Source organism: Vipera ursinii (assembly GCF_947247035.1).
Source record: "Vipera ursinii genome assembly, chromosome: 7".
NCBI lineage: Eukaryota > Metazoa > Chordata > Lepidosauria > Squamata > Viperidae > Vipera > Vipera ursinii.
Genome location: NC_139521.1, coordinates 15,838,731 through 15,862,074, shown reverse-complemented (window position 1 = coordinate 15,862,074; position 23,344 = coordinate 15,838,731). Strand labels below are relative to the sequence as shown.

At 35.7% G+C, this 23,344-nt stretch overlaps 1 protein-coding gene and 1 long non-coding RNA gene across 2 annotated transcripts in view; both read right to left on the bottom strand.

Annotated features, from left to right (window-relative positions):
• Window positions 1-358: 358 nt before the first annotated feature.
• Window positions 359-23,344, bottom strand: part of LOC310643550 (follistatin-related protein 5-like) — a gene marked incomplete at its 3' end in the record, with an annotated part of 154,866 nt that continues 131,880 nt past the window's right edge. Inside the window, exon 4 of the mRNA XM_083368022.1 lies at window positions 359-615. Coding sequence (XP_083224148.1) covers window positions 359-615 — 257 coding nt within the window. The remainder of the gene's footprint in view (window positions 616-23,344) is intronic.
• Window positions 18,551-20,551, bottom strand: LOC310643449. The gene is made up of 3 exons (XR_014493078.1): window positions 20,532-20,551; window positions 20,138-20,201; window positions 18,551-18,929 (listed from the first exon to the last, which is right to left on the bottom strand). It is a non-coding gene; the product is annotated as an uncharacterized lncRNA (long non-coding RNA).

Sequence of the window (23,344 nt, the reverse complement as noted above, 5' to 3'; positions counted from 1 at the left end):
GAATTGAAGGTGCATTTCTTATAATTCAGCCTTGATCACAGTGGCTATCTCTCCAAATTGAGGTCATAAGATCCTGGTTCAAACAATCCTATCAAGCATACAATTTATCTGCAATCATCATTTTTCTAAAGGTATAGTTGGAAACTGAACATAGCCGGAAGATTTCTCCTAGTAAAAAAGCTTTGTTAAATTAAACTTTCTCATCATTTCTTCACAATACACACTGCAACATTTCCCAGAATCTTAATCAAATTAACTTCAAAATAGGTAACTGATTTTGAAACGAGACTGGTGACAAATAAATTTAATAAATAAATAAATAAAATAATGTCTTTTGTCTTTAAGATATTATCCCACACTACTTGCCTTTGAAGAAGCAATCTTCATTGTGGACAATAGTAATCTTCTCCTTTTTCAGACAGGCAGCCCGGTGCACTTCACAGTGGTTTTCATAGAATTCACCATCAGAACCACAAACAGGCTTGTAATGTGACTTGCAATATTCCATGCAGGCACATTCTGCTTGTCTTGTTTCTCTGTTGATGACACAATGCCTACCCAAGCCGCAATATTTATTTTCACATGATCCAGGAAGAACACCATGATTCACAGACCCTGAAAAGAAATGCAAAATGTTGTTAGATTGCATGCCACAATCTCACATTTTTGTCATATACACCAGGGCTTTTCAACCAGTGATACGGGTACCACCTCTGGTACATTGGCACCTGGCAGGTGGTACGCGACCATCCTAGAAAAGTGGTAGTGGGGGAGGGGAATAAGCTGAACCGGTGGCAGTACCGCACAAGCCTGAGCGAGAGATGGCTGGAGCTGCAGGGCTGTCAGGGCTCAGCGGAAGCACCAGGATCAGCATTTCTTCGGGGCTGTCAGGGCTCAGCGGAAGAGCCAGGATCAGCGTCAGGCTCCCCCTGGAAGAAGCGCCGATCAGCTGGAATGTTGTATCATCTCCAGGGTCTTGTGATTTACATTCAGATGCTTGGCAACTGATTCATATTTATGACGGTCACAGTGTCCCAGGGTCATGTGAAGTGACCAAAACCTGCTGCAACCACCCAGCAGATGGGGGGAATAAAAACCAAATACCCCCCAACCCCACCCCCACTGCCAATCCTCAACAGAAATGCTCACAACAATGAAAACTTCAGACAGGAGGAAGAGCGCCTCCGGGCAGGCAGGCAGGTGTCTTGCTCGACTGTGGCTTGGGGGGCACTTTTTTCAGTGCCATTGTAACTTCGAACAGTCACTAAGCGAACTATTGTAAGTCGAGGACTACCTGTACTTCATCAGTTTTTCCTTTTCTTTCTTTTTTTTGGTCAAGTTTTTGACACTTTGCTAAGCGACTGGTGGTACTCGGATGTTGCCATATCCTAAAAGTGGTACAATGGGTGAAAAGGTTGAAAAGCCCTGATATACACAGTACCAATGGTGGTGTGAAGACTGCTCTACTGAAAAGTTATAATTCCAAGTGAAACAAATAGTTCCAATGATGTCACCGTAGATAGAACAGGAAGAATCTTCCTGGAAGATAATAGATATTTGTGATCCTTAAATACTTAAACCAATTTGCCTTGACATGTAAATAAATTTGAGAATTCATTAAGTATTTTGTGACTTTAACAAAAATTAAAGTTTTCATGGCACCAAGGGAAAACACAACAGAAGTGCACAGTCTAATGAACAATAATGTTCGTATTATTAATATTATGCAATCTATTCAGTATTTTTAAGTACCATATTACATATTTTTCTGACCACAGTAGATGCTTACTAAGGGTGAAGTTACTTTTTGATCCAAAGCTTATTCTACAGCTCTTTTTATACCAATTTATATCTAGAAGTGCCTGTTGTAGTTGAAATTTGTATTTATTTTATTTATTAAATTTCTATGCTGCCTTCTTACTAAAACAGCAACCCTGAGCAGTTTACAATATAGACTTACTTACTAGATCTTTGAACAAACAAAAGGAATTGGACTAGTAGCTTGCAGTAATATCCCATGGTAAACATTGGAATCAGCTAAACAACAAACTTCTCCAAAACTCATTAGGCCAATTTTAGCTTCAGATAATTACGTATTTGGGAATAATCTACCAGAAGAATGGAGCACTTGTATTTATCAGGGATGGAAATGCCTATAGGTAATTTAATCTCAGAGTAGCTGGATTTCCTGTTTCTGATCCTTGACCATAAACTAACCATATAGCTTCATTAGACCTTCCCTAATATACAAACACTTCAGCTGTCCTGGAATTCCACTGCAACACAACCAACTTTTTAAAACTGATTTATTATCACTTCTTCCCACTAGTCAGCAACTTCTAAAGTCCAACATCATTCCTTGGCCTATGGACTAAGATCAAACTTAGTAAATCAGAATCCAACCTATTTCTAATATGTGACACACTTAAAAATACAGCTGGAATACTGAGGTGCCCTTAATTAAGGCAGATTTGGCTGGATGTAAAAATAGTTTAGTAGACGCGGTGGCTCAGTGAGTTAGGACGCTGAGCTTGTCGATCAGAAGGTCAGCAGTTTGGCAGGTCGAATCCTGAGTGCCGCGTAGCAGAGTGAGCGCCTGTTACGTCCCAGCTTTTGCCAACTTAGCAGTTGGAAAGCACGTAAAAATGCAAGTAGAAAAATAGGGACCGCTACGGTGAGAAGGTAACAGCGTTCCGTGCGCCTTTGGCATCTAGTCATGCTGGTCACATGACCATGGAGACCTCCTGGGACAAGCGCTGGCTCTTCGGCTTTGAAACGGAGATGAGCACTGGCCCCTAGAGTCGAAAACGACTAGCACGCATGTGCGGGGGAACCTTTACCTTTGCCTTTAATAGACTCAAAAAAATAATCCTAGAAAACTATTCTAGACTTTGGGAGACAGAACAGGAGTAAGTCGGCTTACATTTTATCAATATTTTAGCCAACATGCTACAATCACTAAATCCACTTTTCTTCTAAGCAAACATACTCTTTTGTACAGACCATATTGTAAGTCCACACACTGTTGCCTACATTTAACCAAATGGGAAGTATATACAGAGATCTGTCATTTGCTCTGGGAAATTTTATCTAATAAATGCAAGTCCTCTACATTAAAATATAGTTTAGATATACCATATAGTTTAGATCAATGTAACAACCTCCAAATGGGATCTTATAGTAGTATTATCCATGGAATAGAAGACCATTCTTTCTGATTTAAATTTTAATTAGAGATCCTGATTTTTACTTAAAATATAGTTTATTGTTCTAGAACAGGGGTGTCAAACTGACAGTCCACAGGCCGGTTTCATCATGCGGAGGACATACCCATTCCAGCTCCAGTAATATGAAAAAAGTCACGATATGTCGTGATATGTCACGTGACGCGGCAAGTTTGACACCTGTGTTCTCTAGAATGTTACTTTTTAAAATAATATTTTAATTATATATCAGCTTGAGCATACATATTTATGAATGCCCTTCATTTGATCAAATATTTTTTCCCAGGGTAAACTATCTGAATATCTATAAGCAGAAGCTTTCATCTTTTGAATGATATGCTACAGGCCATATTTCCAAAGTGAGTGGTCCAGAGCAAGAACTTGGTCAGGACAGAGTACAAAAATAATTAAAATGTATTTTAATTAAATTTAACTTAATTAAGCAGAATCATTCTTATTTTTCTTTAGAACTATTATTCAGAGAGAAATTTTAGAGGAACCTGGCAGGAGCTATACCTATGCTTTAGAGTAGACATGTCAAACTCATGACATCACATGATGTCGCACAACGTATAGAAACAGTTTTGCCATTGCCGGCAATGGGGTGGGTGGGCTTCCATGTGATGCGTCCGGCCTATGGGCCGGCAGTTTGACACCCCTGTTTTAGAGGAATCACAAGCAGAAATAGGGCTATACATTGTGATCATTCGTCTAAAATTAAATTAAATTATAAAGCTATTCATAATTTAATCTACACAGCTACGAATGCCTAACTCTTTCCTAAAGATATGTAACCTTTAACCAGGTTGTTAGTGCATGATTTGAAGACTGTGACATGTTCTGATTTCTTTACTTTTTAAGCACATACACTGCCTATCTTATAGTATAATTAAACTTTCAATTTTCCATATAAAGATGGACACAATATAAATATTTCTGTTTACTAGTTCAGTGCAGCTCAGATGATAGCTTTGCGAAGCCTTTTCCGTAAGGTCAGCTTCCGGAGATCCTTGTTAGATCAGAATGCACACCTATTTACCAGAAGCTGTTCTTTTTTTATCTCTAGTAAGGAAGCCCAGGAAGGCTTGTTTGCTGAATCCCTAAGTGAACACAATTCCCTTGCTCTTGAAGTTAAAACAGCATGAGAAATGGCTAGGGATTTATTGCTCTTTGATTCTTCCTGGAAACAGCACCTGGATAAGTAAAGAAGGCAGGATATTCTAGGGTACATGGGTGGGTGATTAAATCTTGTAGGATTTTAGAAACAATCCAATCCGCCCAGACTGAAAGCAATGAGTAATCAGTGTGTGCTAGATTTCTAGTGTTATTTTCATGCTTAACCTTGCTTGATTACTTTTAAAATCCCTGTTCTTTTTCTCTCTCTCTGAAGCTTACTCTCCACTTTGTACTGCCATTATTGCTTTGTTTAGATTTGCTACATGAATACTAATCTTTTTTCTGTAAACCTAATGCTTGATTATGTGCAATCAAGTCATTTTACTCCTATTTCCATAGATTTTCTCCACAAAAGCCTAATATTTATCTGCCTTTTCATATTGTGTTTTCTAGAAACACAAATACTTTTTTAAAATAACATTTTGATGCCTATTTATTTGTTTGTTAAGAAAATTTATATAGCTACCTATTTAAATACGTAACTCTGGGCAGCAATCAATCCCTAAGTAAATAAAAAATAAGTAAATAAGTACAGGCATTTATCATACATAACAGTTCCATAAAATAGACAAATAAATATTGGCTTCCTTCAACAAACTGGCTGGTTCCATAAAATGCCAAATTTTAACAGCCTTTCAGAAAACCAAGAAGGACTGAGTCATAAGCAATCTTACGCCTTGGTTGACTCCATATCCCAAAAGGTAACAAAGCATTAAACAGAACTACCCTTGATAACTGAAGAATTTCCTAAGTGCAATTTGGAAACCAGTTCATTCATTAAGCACAAGAATTGGGGCAACTTAATTGTTTTTTCCCCCCATGCAAGTTAGCAGTTCCATTCAACTCTGTTCTTTGGAGGAATTGATCTACCAATGACAAGGATTGATGGTGTGTATGCTACTTCTATATCAGTTCACATTTGCTGTGATGGAAAAGCTTAAATACATATAGCCTCTACATGGGCTAAGCTAGTGATAAAACTGGGACTAATCCAGGCTCATCATGTCACCCTGAATTTTCCAGATTTTTCTGAGAGCATCAGGGGGGATGGACATGGAAAATGGTCTTTTTAATAAAATGTGATTCTTTTTGAGAATAACATGACACAGAATGATTTGTATTCTTTTATAAACCCAAATGTGGGAAATACTGTCATAAGCACAAGAAATATAATTGAATTTGAAATTTGGCCTTAGATATTCCCATGTAATGTGCTTGGTGTTTATTTTTGTTTAATCATCCTTAGGATATAAGCTTTTATAAAAAAATGTTTGCAGTATGAATACAAGATTATTTTAAAATGTTATTATTTTAAAATGCTTCTTTATGCAGGAATTCTAATGCTAGCTTATAAATTAAATATGATTCAGAGATTATAAAATCTTTATTTGCTGCTTGATATTTTCCTAATTACATGGCAGAAACATCTTTGCACAAGCGAAAAGGCATAAATCTGAAGCACCAAATAAATTTTATCTATATAAAAATTACCCCAGCCTACGTGGATTAAATAAATGGATGAATGAATGAAGAAATAAACAAACAAACAAACAGACAAACAAACAGAACAATATTATAACAAACAAATATTCAGCTTTATTACAGTAGATTATAGTAGTGAAATAACCTCAGGGTTGGAGGAAAATTGAAATAAAATAATTTAAAGTACCTAAACTGCAGTAGTAGAAAGACAGTTAATGTATACAGTAGGCTAGATAAAGCAAGCCAAAAGTGATTCTGATTATTATACTAAAGCTATTGAAACATAGGCTCTGAAAACATTTGAAATAAAAGTAATTGAAACAATATAACAAAAGAAACAATCCTTTCCTTCCACTAAGCATGTGTTAGAAATGGAAAAAATGGTCATGAAAGCCAGCAATGTACATCAATTGCAGCCATTTTAGAGTGGCTGTTCATTCATGGAAACATTATCTGTGCATTCATGGAAACTTAAAAGTCTATATGAAATAGAAAAGATATTTAAAGACAACATTATGTTCAAGTAAATCAGAGTGCAATTGCAATCTCTTTGCAACATATGGACCTCAACTTCCAGAATTCCTGAGCCAGCCAGCTAACTTCTGAATTCAGCTATCTAATGCAGGGGTGCCTGCGGGCCGGTTTCATCATACGAAGACCACGCCCAACCCAGCTCTGGCACTGCAAAAAAAGCCGCAATACATTGCGACATGTCACGTCATGTGGTGAGTTTGACACTCATGATCTAATGCAAGACCCAGTTTGGTGTGATGGTTAAAAGTCTGGACATAACAATAGAGACATCATATTCTAATTTTGCTTTAGGTACTAAACTGAGCTGGTTGACTTTGGACCTGTCATTCTGTTCTTGGTTAGGAAGTTGAAATACTCCAGAAAAAGTTCTGAAAAATTGCTTTTGAAAATGTTGCCAGAAAAAACAACTGATAGGGAAAGCTCATTAAAACATGTATAATGCGCATCTTTAGCACCAGATTAAGAGTGATGTGGGAATTGCTATGGTGAATCCTATATGGCAAACTGACAAAAAAATATTTACATTCTTAATAGGATGGAATCATTTACATTTGAGTGTGAAGTATACAGATATGTGTGATAAATATAATAATCTACTATAAATTATCTAATTTCTCTCTGAAAATTATTCAGTAAATGAATTATTTATATGATTGCATTAAACATGGAGATATACGCTATAAGCAAGAATTTTTCACTTGCAAAACTGAAGGAGGTTGTAAAATAGGCATGGAAGGGATTAAAAATAAAAGCACCCTCATATATTTTACAATGGAAATAAAATGTGGCTACAGTTCTACATACTGTATGTACTATGTATCTTTTCTGTTGAAATGGAAAGAGGATGATACAATCTCACCTGTTCTAAACAAAATGCAGCTCTCTAAAACTACAATCTGAGTATCATCCTTGCATCTTAGCTCTCAAGGCAGACAATAGTGTTTCGTCTGCATTTTTAAATGAACCCAGTTATTTTTCAGTTGCTGAAGTTTTGAAGTTTAATGTTTGATTTAAAAAATATACTTAAAACATATCAATAAAGAAAATTTCCTTATAAATACTATGTTTTTGGAAAAAGCTGCAACCAATGTACATTTAGAAGAATTATATATCTGTTCATGAATTATATATCTTAGGTGAAAATGCATCTAACAACAATAGTGCATTTCTTTGTTCTTTAAAAACAGATGAATGTAAAAATTGAATGGAAGTGATATATAAAGAAATCTATGAAATCCATATGGCTTGACAACATATTTATTTGATTGTTACACATGGATGAATTTGTCAATTTTATTTTCTCCTAACTTCCATTCTTGCTGTTTTACACTATTTAAAAATAAATGGAACTTTCAAAATTAAAATAAGTTTATACATTTAGTTTAGATAATTTTACAACTATCTGTAAAGCTAATTTTAACACACTTTTAACAATTGAAGTTCATTGTTTAAGCAAGTATTTACAAAATAAAATAAACACAAAAAGTAAGATTTTTGAAATGTTTCATATAGTGCTGTCTATCCTTTTTTACATCCCTCCAAATGGTGGAAAATTAGTAGTGATCATACACAAAATGATGATGTATGTTTTATCTGAGAATACTTCTCTAAACAAATGACTTATCTCTCAACCTTCAATATTGAAACAGCAGTTTGTATTAACTTGACAGACAACAACAAATGTTGGTGGATTACTGACAACAAAAAGTGTATATTATGCTGAGAAACTATTGCGTGCATTGTAGCTTTCCACAGAAAAAAAATTGGTACAAAAATACAATAAGCAAAGTTATTATAAATATATTATAATTAATATTTTTGCTAATACTAAAATTAAAAGAACCCAGTCCCATTTAAATGCTTCACATAGAGAAAGCTTTGTTGTGTAAACAACACTGGAGATTATTAAATCTGAAGTAGCTGTACAAATGGATTATAATTCAGTATGATAATCTAGCAATTAGTTCCTCTTCTATCATAAACAATCAGCAGAAGGCAGTTGTGTTTACTATCAATTTATTTCAGAATTGATAAAAGAAGAAAAACTAAATTGGTTTTACTTCAAACTTCTTTCCCAAAGCTTATCTAAACCACCACACACATTTAAATTTAATGAAACTAAATTAGATGTAGAAAGGGCAGCAGTTTTAAGTATACAATTACAACCATTATACAGGTTACAAACTTATAACCAGTTTTTCTTATTGTTCTCATGGGTGCTTAGCTTTAAGTAGTTATGCATAGGATTACATTTAAAAGGAGTGGACTCTCTTGTCTTCCTGCACTGTAAACTTCTTAAAATATTCATGCAAAATGTTAGCTATTTTATATACTTCCAACATCAGTCAAGGGAAAGTATGGAAATTCTATTAAAAATTTCAGGAATTGTGTGTTTGTGTGTGTTTGTGTGTAAGAGCTTTCTATTCTAAGGAAGAAAAAGGCATGAGCTTTTTATTTGCTGATGTATTTGGAGATAATAATTGAAAACAAAAATGTGCTTTATTTTATCAATAGGCTATAACAAGTTCAGAATATCTTATGCAATATATTTTACAGCTTATGAATTTCTTTTTTAAGGCATATTCTTATCACCTTTCATATTTAGTGAAGCATTATTTTTTTTAAAAAAATAACATGGAACATAGGATCAAATAAGCAACCTGCAAAACAATGTTAAGGAAATTCCCATCCCTCCTTTGATGTTTTTACTGGATTTTTTATTGTATTTTTTTAAAAAAAATAAAATGTTTTGTAGAATTGCACTTGAATGATAAAGTGAAAATATTTCAGAAGAATACATGCAGGATTAGAGAGCTAAGATTAATGCAAAATGGTCTAATTTTCTGTTCTGGGAAAGTGACAAAAAGACATAGAAAGTATATTAATAAAGGGCACATGACATTCAAACATAAAATAACAAACACAAACTATCCACCATTTTGCTCTTCCCTTTCTCAAATTTTTGGTAGCAATCTGTATGATTCCTGATTCAATGTAGTGTATGGATACGTTTACTAGATCTCTAGCAAAAGGAGGATGAAATACAGCAGGCATAAATATTGTCTGGCTTTTTGAGTATCATGATTATTTTTTTAACTGACTACCATCTTCCCAATGGTAGTCATTCAAACTTTTGTGTATCATAACCTTGTAAATTCTTCTTCTTGCATGAAAAATGCTTCCTTCATTCCATTTTCTTGACTCAAATGCATAGATTTTGTATTATTTATTTCCTGATTCCAGCAAACTGTTTCAATCTAGCCCCTTCGAATCTATGATCTCTGTAGCTGATATGACTCATCCTGCCTTTCCATTGTGAAATTGAAAAATTGCATTATCATTGATTTGATACTATTATTAATATGTATTCTTGAAAATAAAGATTGATTTGAACAATATTACATTTCTTGAGGATGAGCTCCAGCATGAGTCGAAAAGTTTAGAAGACTAAACCTCTGGCACCAGTGGTTGACCCAAACTGGATCCTACAACATTATCCTGGGACACGTATATTTGCCTTCATTTGTAATATTACAATTGAAAAACCATTTTTTTTCTAATGCTTTTATATATTCATGTAGGCCTAAGTAATTCTTTTTTGGCAATTTTTGTTGTAATTGTTTGACACAGATGCCAGGAAAATTAAACAGCTATTGTGTCCAATTTGTCCACTTTCCAATTATGGATGGCTTTCTTTGCTTGTTCAGATATCTTGTATCCCTAGTTTTGGCAGAATCAAAAGTATGCCCTCAGCAAAACATGTGCCAACTTATTAAAAAAATAATAATCAAAATATACATTCTTATTTTATATTAAGTGGAATTGATTATTTACATAGATGGAGACTTCAACCTCATTCATATTCCCAGTTAAATGTTCTTAAAATTCTCAATAAATTTAATGAGTGTTAATATATTTTAGCATTTTTATGCTTAGAGAGATATTCTTAGAGTGACTTTTGTTAATGTGCTGCAATGGCTCCAATTCTAAAACTGAAGAGAAGATAACCAGAAGGATAATTACCTTAAATAATTTATTTTAAGAAATTAAATACTGTCCTATTGTTTTTATTTCCGTGGGTATTACTTCATAAACTTAAGAATTGTTTAGATAAAAGAAACTTCAGGTCCTTACCAACGGTCCATTATCATTTTCTAAAGCTTGTGAAATATTTGTTCCATTCCTTTGCTGCTATTTCAAAATGCATTTTCAAATAAACTGCTACTTTTTACATCTTACATTGTATAGAAAAAGGGGTTGGCTGAATAAGAGGCATTCCATGTTTAATCAAAATGTAGCATCTTTCTAAGTTTGCCCAGCAAATGACTTTTAGATCATGATAGCTAATGAGTTCAATGAACATCATATGATAAACATTCATTCATTATATGATAAATATAAATATGTTTATTCTAATAAAGTATATACAATCCATCCACATGAATAAATGCATGGACATGCAGCAATATGCTGGGGAAAAACTAAAATAATGAAATGTCAAATACAATGAAATCCAAATATAGCCATGACTTTTTGCCTGCTACTATTTTTGGTCTCCTAGGCTCTAAGATCACCGCAGATGGCAACCACAGCCATGAAATTAAAAGACACTGGCTCCTGGGGAGGAAAGCTATGACAAATCTAGACAGCATACTAAAAAGCAGAGACATCACCTTGCCAACAAAAGTGCGTATAGTCAAGGCCATGGTTTTCCCGGTTGCAATGTATTGCTGTGAAAGTTAGACCATAAGAAAGACTGAGCACCAAAGAATTGAGGCCTTTGAACTCTGGTGCTGGAGAAGACTCCTGCGAGTCCCTTGGACTGCAAGGCGCTCAAACCAGTCAGTCCTAGAGGAAATCAACCCTGACTGCTCTTTAGAAGGCCAGATCCTGAAGCTGAAACTCAAATACTTTGGCCACCTAATGAGAAGGAAGGACTCACTGGAGAAGAGCCTCATGCTGGGAAAGATTGAGGGCAATAGAAGAATGAGATGACAGAGAATGAGGTGGCTGGATGGAGTCACTGAAGCAGTAGGCATGAACTTAAATGGACTCCAGAAGATGGTAGAGCAGGGCTTTTCAACCAGTGGCACGGGTACCAACTGTGGTACATTGGCACCTAGCAGGTGGTATGCAACCATCCTAGAAAAGTGGTAGCGGGGAAGGGGAATGAGCTGAACAGGTGGCAGCACTGCACAAGCCTGAGCGAGAGATGGCTGGAGTTGCAGGGCTGTCAGGTCTCAGTGAAAGCGCCAGAATCAGTGCTTCTTCAGGGCTGTCAGGGCTCAGTGGAAGTGCCAGGATCAACGCCAGGCTCCAGCTGGAGCTCAGCACTGATCCTGGTGCTTCTGAACCTAGAAGAAGCGCTGATCAGATGGAACGTTGCAGCATCTCCAGGGTCTTGTGATTTACATTCAGATGCTTGGCAACTGATTCATATTTATGACGGTCACAGTGTCCCAGAGTCATGTGAAGTGACCAAAACCTGCTGCAACCACCCAGCAGAGGGGGCGGGGAAATAAAAACCAAACACCTCCCACCCCAGCCCCGCTGCCAATCCTCAACAGAAATGCTCAACAACAATGAAAATCTCGAACAGGAGGAAGAGCGCTGCCAGGCAGGCAGCTGTCTTGCTCACCTGTGGCTTGAGGGGCACTTTTTTCAGTGCCATCGTAACTTCGAACAGTCACTAAGCTAACTGTTGTAAGTCAAGGACTACTTGTGCTTCATCACTTTTTTCCTCTTTTTTTTTGATCAAGTTTTTGACACATTGCTAGGCAACTGGTGGTACTCGGATGTTGCCATATCCTAAAAGTGGTACAATGGGTGAAAAAGTTGAAAAGCCCTGTGGTAGAAGACGGGAAGGCCTGGAGGAACATTGTCCATCGGGTCGCGATGGGTCAGACACGACTTCACAACTAACAACAACAAAATTCTTGGCCTCTTTTTCTACACTTGGAAATCTTTCTGAACTCAAGCAGCTACAAGGCAAATTTTGGTAACTATTTTATTGGTAATTCAGATAACCTTTCTGTTTACATTAGTTAAGGAAAAAAATCACATTAATCAGTGAGGTGCACCACCAATTAAGTGAAATTCAGGAATGTACTAAAAAAAATCTGTATTCAAGTTTTGTTCAATAAACCTATGTAATTGTATTGTGTACTTGCTACCTTCTGTAGTAATTATGCCCACTGGGGCAAAGATCCTGAGAGACGATGAAGTAAGATCTCTTATTTTTCTCTTCACCTTTCAGACATGGAAATGTCTTTGTTCAATTAGTTCTTATATTTCATTTCCTTCTTTTTCTAAACAGAAGTTATTTCAATTAATGGGAATGTTTGTTGCTAATCAGCATCTGTCTACCATGAAACAGTCTATACAATGTTTTAATATGTAGCTTAAATTTAGGACTGTTTATTTAAGGTAAACAGAAGCCAAGATGTATACTGTTTATGAAGTTGCAACTTGCATGTTCACTTCTGGCAGTCAAAAAGACATTAAAACTTTCCCTTTTTAAGTAGGTATGTAATATCTAAGTGTACCAAGGGATGAGGATATCTTTCCTGCCTATAACTTGGTAGTTGCAAAATTTCTTCTCTTTTTAAAAACTGCAACCTTCTGTTTACTAGTGTATTAATTACCCAATAAAACATTGTATTTCTTTTATAGGCTACTGAATAAAATATATTAAAATTAGAGATAACTGTGAATCTTTTTCATCAAAATGTTTTCCTGGACTTTGGGAGTCTGGAGACATATTAGCAGTCTTCAGTCAATTCTTTTTTAGTTTTCATCCTCTGACTATTGTCATTTTCCTGTTTTTAATCTAATCTACTGATGCACTTAAAGGATTGTGTACATCAATAAAGAAGAAAACACAGTACAATAATAGAATGAAAAACAGAACATAATTAAGTTATAATCAAACGAAAACAGATTCATGAGAATCATCAATTAAACCACTACAAAGCTCTGAAGGTGAGTAGAACAGCCTCTGATTGCAATCAGGATTTAGCTGCTTCCACATGTCTTGCATTACCTTCTAGATTACCTAAAAGTTGATCACTTCTCCCCTGATGCTCTGTTACTTAGAGAGATTTCCATGACAATGAAAATGAGATCATGGAAATATAAGAACTAATTGAACAAAGACATTTCCATGTCTGAAAGGTGAAGAGAAAAATAAGAGATCTTACTTCATCGTCTCTCGGGATCTTTGCCCCAGTGGGCATAATTACTACAGAAGGTAGCAAGTACACAATACAATTACATAGGTTTATTGAACAAAACTTGAATACAGATTTTTTTTAGTACATTCCTGAATTTCACTTAATTGGTGGTGCACCTCACTGATTAATGTGATTTTTTTCCTTAACTAATGTAAACAGAAAGGTTATCTGAATTACCAATAAAATAGTTACCAAAATTTGCCTTGTAGCTGCTTGAGTTCAGAAAGATTTCCAAGTGTAGAAAAAGAGGCCAAGAATTTTGTTGTTGTTAGTTGTGAAGTACCAGATAGAAATATGAGATCATGGAAAAGAGCATGATTTGTTTCTCCTGCACAGGGAGAGACAGCTTGAAATGCTTAATTTCATATTTCTATCTGGTATATATAGGTAATCCTCGACTTACAACAGTTCATTTAGTGACTGTTCAAAGTTACAATGGCACTGGAAAAAGTAACTTGAGATTGTTTTTTCACATTTGCAACCATTGCAGCATCCTGATGGTCAGGTGACCAAAAGTCAGATGCTTGGCACTCTCTGGCATTCTCCTTGCTGCTAGAAGGGAATGTTACACATTGCACAGATACAATTAAAATGAATTGGTTTATACCTTCATTTTAATACTAAAAGCTTCTGTGCCTCAGTTGACTTAACATCATAATGAATAAACCTGGATGGGTGAGAATGAAAAGAATTATTTTAGGGAGTAACAATACATGGGTTTAAATTAATGAGAAGCATGAAAGAATGCTCAGTAGAATGAGGGAGGGAAAATGTATGTAAAAATGACTATATATATATTTGAAAGGATGTGAATAGTGCCGTTATGGAATGGTACATAAGTCTAAGTGCTATTGCTATTGCTTTGCAGATGTTTTATTACCCAATGGAGTGCTATCATCAATGCTAGAAGAGAGTGGGGTTTGCTCTCTAATTATATATAAATAAGCTTATCTGTCAGCATTGGTGGGAGAGTTCATTTTTTTTTCTTGGTAGTTCCTTGATTGGGCTGTTGTTTACACTTTGATTGTTTGTCCGAGCTAGTAGTTCCTTGACTTGAGTATTTATTACTATTTGATTGTTGATCTGATATTAATCCTGGTGTTAATATTTGATTAGCTAGTTGTTGATTGCTGGGTGTTTTGGTCTTTTTAAAGGGTTTTTTTATTGTCTCTTTTGAAATATTGTTTATCTCTATGTACCTTTTGATGATTGATTTGTCTGAGTGCCAGGCTCTAGCATTTTTTGTCTTTCATCAGAATGCCCATTGTGTTAGATGATTCCAGAGATGATAAGGCTATGAGTTAGTACTGCCAGGGTATTATTACTTATGATACTAGGCAAAGTATCCTGTGCAGCCAATCCTAAAAATCATTACTCTAGGAGGAGATGAAAAGCATGTTTTAGAAGGGTGCTATTTTATCCATCCAATAGGACAGGTCAGAACTATACAATTTTTGGGACAAACAGCCCTTTTACCTTTCAAAGAATCTGTCTCAGCTTGTTTCTTCTCATCCAGCCTTTTATTTATAGCTTTCAAGTCAATACTTCTATCACATTCTCAGTCCAGCGTGAACAAGTATAATGAGATGCCATCTGCATCTTGATGATACGTGGCCTATAGGTTTTAATGGCTTGAAATAGCCAGCACTGTTAAAGGGGAGTTAAAGTTAAAGGGGAAAAAAAGTAGCACAATTCTGGATTGAAGGACAGTTGCGCTTTCACAAAGCCTGGTGAGATGACCTGGCTGCTATCATGACAGCAATCGCATTGCTGCAATCTGGTATAGAGGCACTGGGTAGGAGGGGATACTTCCTATTGCTACGGGACATGCTAAGTCTAACCTATTAGAGCAAGGGGAGAGTAGAGTGAAAAACATTTCACAGTGAACAGAATGTGATGGGGTATGTGAGAACGAACTGGGAGATACGAGGAAGATCTACAGCCTAGGGCAGTGATGGTGAACCTTTTAGAGACCAAGTGCTCAAACTGCAACCCAAAACCCACTTATGTATTGTTGGGTGCCGGGTGGGCATGGCCCATTGGGTGGGCATGGCCCATTGGGTGGGTGTGGCTGCAGTGGTAACAGCAGACTGGGACTAAAAAGATCAATCAATAAATTCCAACTTTGCAAGATCCATTTTTCCCGCAAGAAGTTGAAATTGATTGATCGATTGAAACTTTTTTTTTTGCACATGGCAGCAGAGGCCTAAAGCAAAAAGGTTTTATAAAACCCAGCTGAAGGCCTAGGACTGGGGCAATGGGACGCATGCCCACAAAGAGGGCTCTGCATGCCACTTGTGGCATGCATGTCATAGGTTCACCACCCCGGGCCTAGGGCAATGGGCAGATAACACATAGGGGGAAATGATGGGAAGTGCTTGAGTAAGAGTCTTCCTTACTTTTCGAGAGACGAAAAAGGGAGAAATATTTTCGGTCTTGCAAAATACTGTTTATTGTAACCTAATATACAGTAGATTAAATATTATAGTGTAATAAAGTGCTGATTGTCAAGCACCATGGAAATCAGGAGATTCAGGCAGTTCAAAAGAGTGCAGAGATTTATTGCAAGCTTAAGTTCTCTAAAAGAATCTGAGCTACTAATGGTCAAAGCAAATTGGCCGTAGATAAAAGTCAAAGGAATTCAAGGTGATGATTGATGATGCATTTGACCCCTCCCTCGGGCTCAGCCTAGTCATGTCCTACATTAATACTCCTGGTTATGCTTCCTAGCTGGATTACCTTGAAGAGCTAATTATACCAAGCTGTCTTGCCTATGAATTATTTCTTAATGGAAAAAGACATACAACTACCTAAATACCCTTATTTAAAGGCATTTATTTAAAATAATTTGCTTTAAGAACCAATCTCACTTTTCTCTCCACTCTATCTTTTGGAGGTAATGTCTATAAAACATCCAGATAGAAAAACAAAACCAAGCAAAACATGGGTCTAACCACAGTTTATTAGGAACTGATTTTTTGCAATTTAGTTGTTTGAAACATTTTATGAAAAGTGGAAGAGTTAAAACAGTATATGCTTTTCTGTTATAATTTCTAATACGAAAAGTATATTTTGCTTATTAATTTATTTTTTCAATATTCTTTTTAAAATGATGCCTAAGCAAATGATTAAATACTGAATAAAATAAATGTAATAACTAAAACATGAAATGAGTTGGAATACACACACACACATATACACACACATGCACACACACACACAAATAAACTACATGGTTCCTACTTAATCAAATTGTGTTGAAGCTTAATATATAGCAAACAATGCAAAACCAGTAGAAAAAATAGTACTGATTTAGCAGAAGTGTTACTTTGCAGGATTAAGTAAATCTTTTTCAAAAATTTTGTATTAATAATTTCTAAGTGCACTTAAGGGGAGAACGAGCCTCCACCCATTCAGTGTTATGATACTTGGAAGCACTCAGGGAGCACCATAAAACTCAATTACTCATCCATCTATTATAATTTTGCATGAAAACTCAAAAAGAGCTAGATATAACAACAAAAATATGATATAACAAAAATATAATTTTCAGCATATTTTAATTTAACAGGCATCAGTTGCCAACCCTTTTAATACATAATCCTGTTACCTGCTGGCAATACATTTCACATTATCCACAGTAATTACTGGCAGGATATCGCTCTGCTTATATTGCTAGAAACAGACTTGCACAAAAACCAAATTCTACCTTCTCTCTAATTCTGGAGCTGTTATAAGAGCTCTAAAATGCAACTATTACAAGTAGTATTGAATGTTATGATGCTTGTAATGTATTGCCCAATAATATAGGATGCTACAATTTATAGGAGTAAACCTAGTGTTAATCAGACTAAGATGAAAGAGGGAGCAAAATACATATCATTTTTGTTGCATTAAATCATGCTTATATCAGGAGGTTTACTTATGCCATGCTGTTCCTATAATTACATTAGCAGGAAGATATGCAGAAATATTCTGATGCTGACAGCTGGTACTTATGCTAAAAACGCAGCTCCATCATTCAGATAAAATCAAAATCTACCTAGCTAATGAATCAAAGCTGGGTTAACATGAGGTATCTGAGGGTCGGAAAGCCTTTATTTTTTTTAAAAAAGAACATTGAGTACTAATATAAAAACCAAGTCCTAATGTAAGGGACTGCCTCAGAAGTCAGACAAAAAACATACTGACTATATGGAGCTGGTTCTTCATTCTTGGAATGTATAACCTACATAAATAACAAATATCCTTGAGTTTTACAGTTCACTGACATATTCCATGTTGTTGGGATGGGTGAGTTGAAATCCAAAGTTTGGTAGGCCAAAAAATATCCTTTGAGCAGATCAAAATTAACCTTACCCAAACTTCATAATTAATCCAGATAGTTAAGCAAAGTTCTAGTCTCAGGCAAACCATTTATAATCATATTTCAGAAATGAGGAATTTTCAGGTTCAGACAGAGCAGTGGGACCAAAGTTAATCATTGTTCAGGAACCTTTTTTTCTTCAGTTTTTTTTTCTTTCAGAAAAAGAATATTGTCATGCACATACACATATGATGCATTAGCACATGCAGTCATAAACTTAAATGTTGCAATTAAAATCGTACATTACTTTGTGATTACAATGTATAGTATCTAATATAAAATAAAATAGATATGATGTGTGTTTGCACATGCCCTGATATGTTATATTTTATGCTGCATAACAATGAGTTATGCCATGTGGTTCAGGGCTTACCCCACAATGTATTTACCTGCAGCCCAATTTGAGACATATAATGCTAAATAATAAAAAAAAATATTCAACAATTCACCAGAACATTTATTGATTTGACATAAAAAGTATTTATGTGCAGCTTGACATGGTAACCAACCATAGTCATTTTTTACCATTCAAGTTGCAATATTTCTGTCAAGAAGAATTCCCCCTGAGTGGAGGAACACTATGTACTCTACCATTAAAAATGATTTATCACGTATTTGTTAAAGAAAATTTAAACCATCTATTAGGGTAAATTAATGTCCCTAAGGTTGGTTAAAAATAAAATTCAATTTTTTTTTCACATTTTCATCAGAAAATAAATAAGAGCGATCATCAAAAGTAAAACAGGGAAAAATAAATAAGTATCACACACAGAACATCTCACACTCTGCTAGAAAGAAATTCCTTGAGGATGGGGACTCCAGCACAAGTCCAAAAGCTTGGAAGACTCAACCTCCGGTCCTGGTGACCGACCCAGATTGGATCCTAGAACATTATCCTGGGACACATAGATTCATCTTCATTCAAAAGAAAAAAATATATACTGTATCACTAGAAAGAGTACAGAGAAGAGCAACAAAGATGATTGGGGGACTGGAGGCTAAAACATATAAGGAACGGCTGCTTGAATTGGTATGTCTAGGTTAATGAAGAGAAGGATAAGGTGGGGGGACATGATAGCAATGTTCCAATATCTCAGGGGCTGCCAAAAGGGAGAGGGAGTCAAGCTATTCTCCAAAGCACCTGAAGGCAGGACAAGAAGCAACGGATGGAAACTAGTCAAGGAGAGAAGCAACCTAGAACTAAGGAGAAATTTCCTGACAGTTAGAACAATTAACCAGTGGAACAACCTGCCTCCAGAGGTGGTGAATGGTCCAACACTGGAGGTTTTTAAGAAGAGACTGGACAGCCATTTGCCTGAAATGGCATAAGGTTTGCTGCCTGAGTAGGGGGTTGGACTAGATGAGCTCCAAGATCCCTTCCAACTTATTATTATTATAAGTACTTTTAAAAATTTCACTCTTTCAACTATCTCATTTTGTGCTTTGCATCTTTAACTTTCTAAAACTCTGTTAAAAACTTAATGGGAAAAAAGTTAAAAAGTTGTCCAAAAAGAAGGAAATAGCCTCAGGACATAATGGAAATAAGTACAAATTGATTTACTTCTTTCAATTTTGTGAAGTAGGAGAGAAACACTAATCTGGTTTCTTTAGGCTCTCGTAACCTTTTTTATGCTTGACACTGCAATTTGTTTTTCCTCCTAAGTACAGGTGCCTTTAAATAATGCTATATTGCATTACAGTATTGCTCCAACAAGCATTCTGAGAAAAAATTGTGATCTATGGATTGCTTCAAAATTTTATTCCACACATAGCCAATTTATATTCCAACTCTACTGAATGATTGCTAATATTTATGAGTCCAAAATATTATTAGTAGAAGCAGAAGTTGTCATCCAGAATTAAAGAAAATAAGAAAGGGAAGGGGTAGGAAGAAAGTTTTTTCAGGGCTATTAACATTTTCTCAACTGATTTGTGCAGATTAGGTAATTAAGCATTAATCCAACTCAGTCACCTGGCTTACTTTCCCTCTTTTTAAAACCTATGATCCTTTTGTTCATTTTGACTCCATATTTTAATCCATCCCCATTTTTCTGAGATTGGACTTGTATTTGCAATAGCAATAGCACTTAAATGTATATAAGGCTACATAGTATTTTACAGACCTTTCTAAGCGGTTTACAGAGCCAGCATATTGACCCCAACAATCTGGGCCCTCTTTTTATCAACCTGGAAAGGATGGAAGGCTGAGTCAACCTTGAGCATGTGAGAATATGAGACACACACACACACAGAGAGAGAGAGAGAGAGAGAGAGAGAGGGAGGGAGGGAGGGAGGGAGGGAGGGAGGGAGGGAGGGAGGGAGGGAGGGAGAGAGAGAGAGTACTATCAATACTTTTACCTTTGTGCACTGATTCTGTATTAAAAATTGGAAGAATATTCTCAGTTAGTCATTGATAGAAGTAAATGAAACGTTTCCAAAATTTAAAATTGTAAGAGGAATTAGCTGTAGAGGAAGTAGCTGCAAGAGAAAATAGCTGGTCGTTCGGAAAGTATTTACCTACAGTGGATGCTTAAGGACGAGCAGTCAGTGATCACAGCGCAGGTGGCTAGATTCTGCACAGTAGCTCTGGGGATTCGCCAGAAACATGAATAAATATTTTAGATCTTTTTAATAATCTTTTATAATTAATTTTATCACGTGTTTTATTCAGTATTAGACCATACTCAATGTATTTTTATTGTCAGGTCAGTATGACTCAGTCTCTCTGAAGGTAGATAGGTTTTGTTATACTGTCTGTAAAACTAGGCAGACCTTGGTCAGCCATTGATTACATCATTAGTTGTAATATATTGCTGTGCCTTCTTGTGTTCAGTTCTATTTAGTTATGTTTTATTTTCTGTGTTGGCCTATGGCTGTAATAATAAACTGATTGATTGACTGAATAACAAGCAAACTAACTGAATGGGGAAAAACAGGAAAGAACCTATTGTTCTAAGAAATAAAATAACCGTGAACTCAAAAACAAGACAATAGAGCATGCTCAATATCTTATTAAATATTATTAGACACACCTTACATACATTATCTGCTAATTATAATGCACATGCAATGTATGATTTAGTATGTTCAGGGAGGGTAGTAGGAAATATGTAGAAGGTGATCACACAGAATGTAACCTCATAGTACCTCAGCCAATGGGAAACAAGGAGGAATGGGTGGTTGGCGTAAGGAATATATAAAGATGTTGATTTGGGTTGATAAACATAGGAGAGAACGAAGCTTTGATAGCTTCTCCCCCCCCCCTTATTGCAATAAACAAAACAAGGAAGTATTAACTGTGTCTTGGCCAATTATTGGTCAGATGAACTTACCACTGGTTGTGAAAGGAAGTAGCCAGGAGCACACAACAGTCATCTTCCTTTCTTTTTCTCTCCATCCATTGTGAAGAGAAAACTGCAGAGAGAAATAGTCAACCCTGGGTCTTCCCTTTCACTTGTAAACCTTTTGCAGAGAAGGCTATTTGGGCCATCTGAACCCAGACTCCCCTTCACAGACTGGACCTCAGCTTAGCCTAAGGTAGACAGTAGTCATTATCAAGTTGGAGTTGCATTACAGTCTAAGAAGGTTGCTGCCCTTATAGGAGCTGAAGTATTATATTGCTTCAGTATATTGCCTTCCTAAACCTGGAACACCACAGTTTAAACCATTCAGATTCAGATTCACTTGATAAATAAACATTCTTTGTGGTTTTCCAATATAACAATCCCAATGAGCTAGTTTACAGTGGGAAAATCTAGCCAGCTTCAACTGACCATCAAGATCCAGAGTCAAACTAAGGAAAATTGCACCAATGCCAATTCTTTGAAATGGAATAGCTGAGAAACTAGGCAGAGACAACTTTAAAAATATTGGGTTGATTTTAATTGTAAATTTAAAATTATGTTGTTCAACATTAGGAGATCTGTAAAGTAAAACTTACACAAAAATGAAATCTATCCACAAAACTCACTTGGGCTCTTTGTCTCAAGACATATTTATTTATTTATTTATTTATTTATTTATTTATTTATTTATTTATTTATTTATTTATTTATTTATTATTTAGATTTATATACCGCCCTTTCCCGAAGGACTCAGGGCGGTTTACAGGATATTTAAAAGAAAATCAATACAAAAGTTAAAAACAAATTTAAAAAGATTAATAAAACCCTGAGAAAAATAAAAACCCAGTTAAAATTAAAAATTAAAAAAATTCTCAGCCTGGGCCAGAGAGCTCGAGCACCAAAATAGTCAGTTACCATTTTTTTGAGGACACATACATCAGACTTTAGTCACTTCCCTCCTGTTGTAAATGTCACCTCTGGCTGCTTTTACCTATTGTACTTTGGAAGCCTTTTTCTTTTTATATAATATCTATTTCTGACAGAATTGGAAGGACCTCGGAGGTCCTCTAGCCCAACCCCATGTTTAAACAGGAGACCCTATAGCATTCTGGACAAATGGCTGTCCTGTCTCTTCTTAAAAACCTCCAGTGGTGAAGCACCCAAAATATCTGGAGGCAAGCCATTCCACTGATTAACTTCTGTCAGTTGATCTCTACTTGATTAGTTTCATCCATGGCTTCTTCTCCTGCTTTCAGGTGCTTTGGAGAATAGGTTGACCTTCTCTTCACTGTGACAGGCCCTCAAGTACTGGAAGACAGCTATCCACTCACCTCTTCATTAGATTAGACATACCTAGCTCCCTCAACCATTCTTCATATGTTTTAGCCTCCAGCCACCTAATCATCTTTGTTGCTGTTCTCTGCACTCTTTTTGGAGTTTCAACATCTTTTTAATCTTGCGGTAAAATGAGTAAAACTGCATTTCTTGCAGCTGGACCAATCCTGCCCTGCCCTCTTCTTACCAGTCAAATAAACCCAAACATTGTATTTCATAGAAGAAATCCTCTCTCAGTGGAGGAAATATTTGCCTTGATCTAAGAGTTTATAAAACCTTGACTTCATCATTTATATTAAAACAGCATGGTGTCTAAAAGCTTTTCTTAGTAGGAAAAAAGTTGCTGGTTTGACACTCAGCAGAAACGTTTTTAATTACCATTTTTCTTTTGTTCCACTATCTAGCTTTCTCCTGCGAGCTGAAGAGGGTTTTTTTTTAAAAAAAGAAGAAAGTGATTTTTTTTTTCTTGCTTGTTTACTTAGTTTACAGTGTTTTATTGTTTTTCTGTGCACTTAAGGAAAAGTTATTGGAGAAATTATAAATGATAAAACTATAAAAAAAACCTAGCAATCATAGTCCTCTTAATTGTGTCTCAAGTAGGGGAAGATAGGGAAATCCAGAAAATAATTTCTTAAACTGTTTTATTTTCAG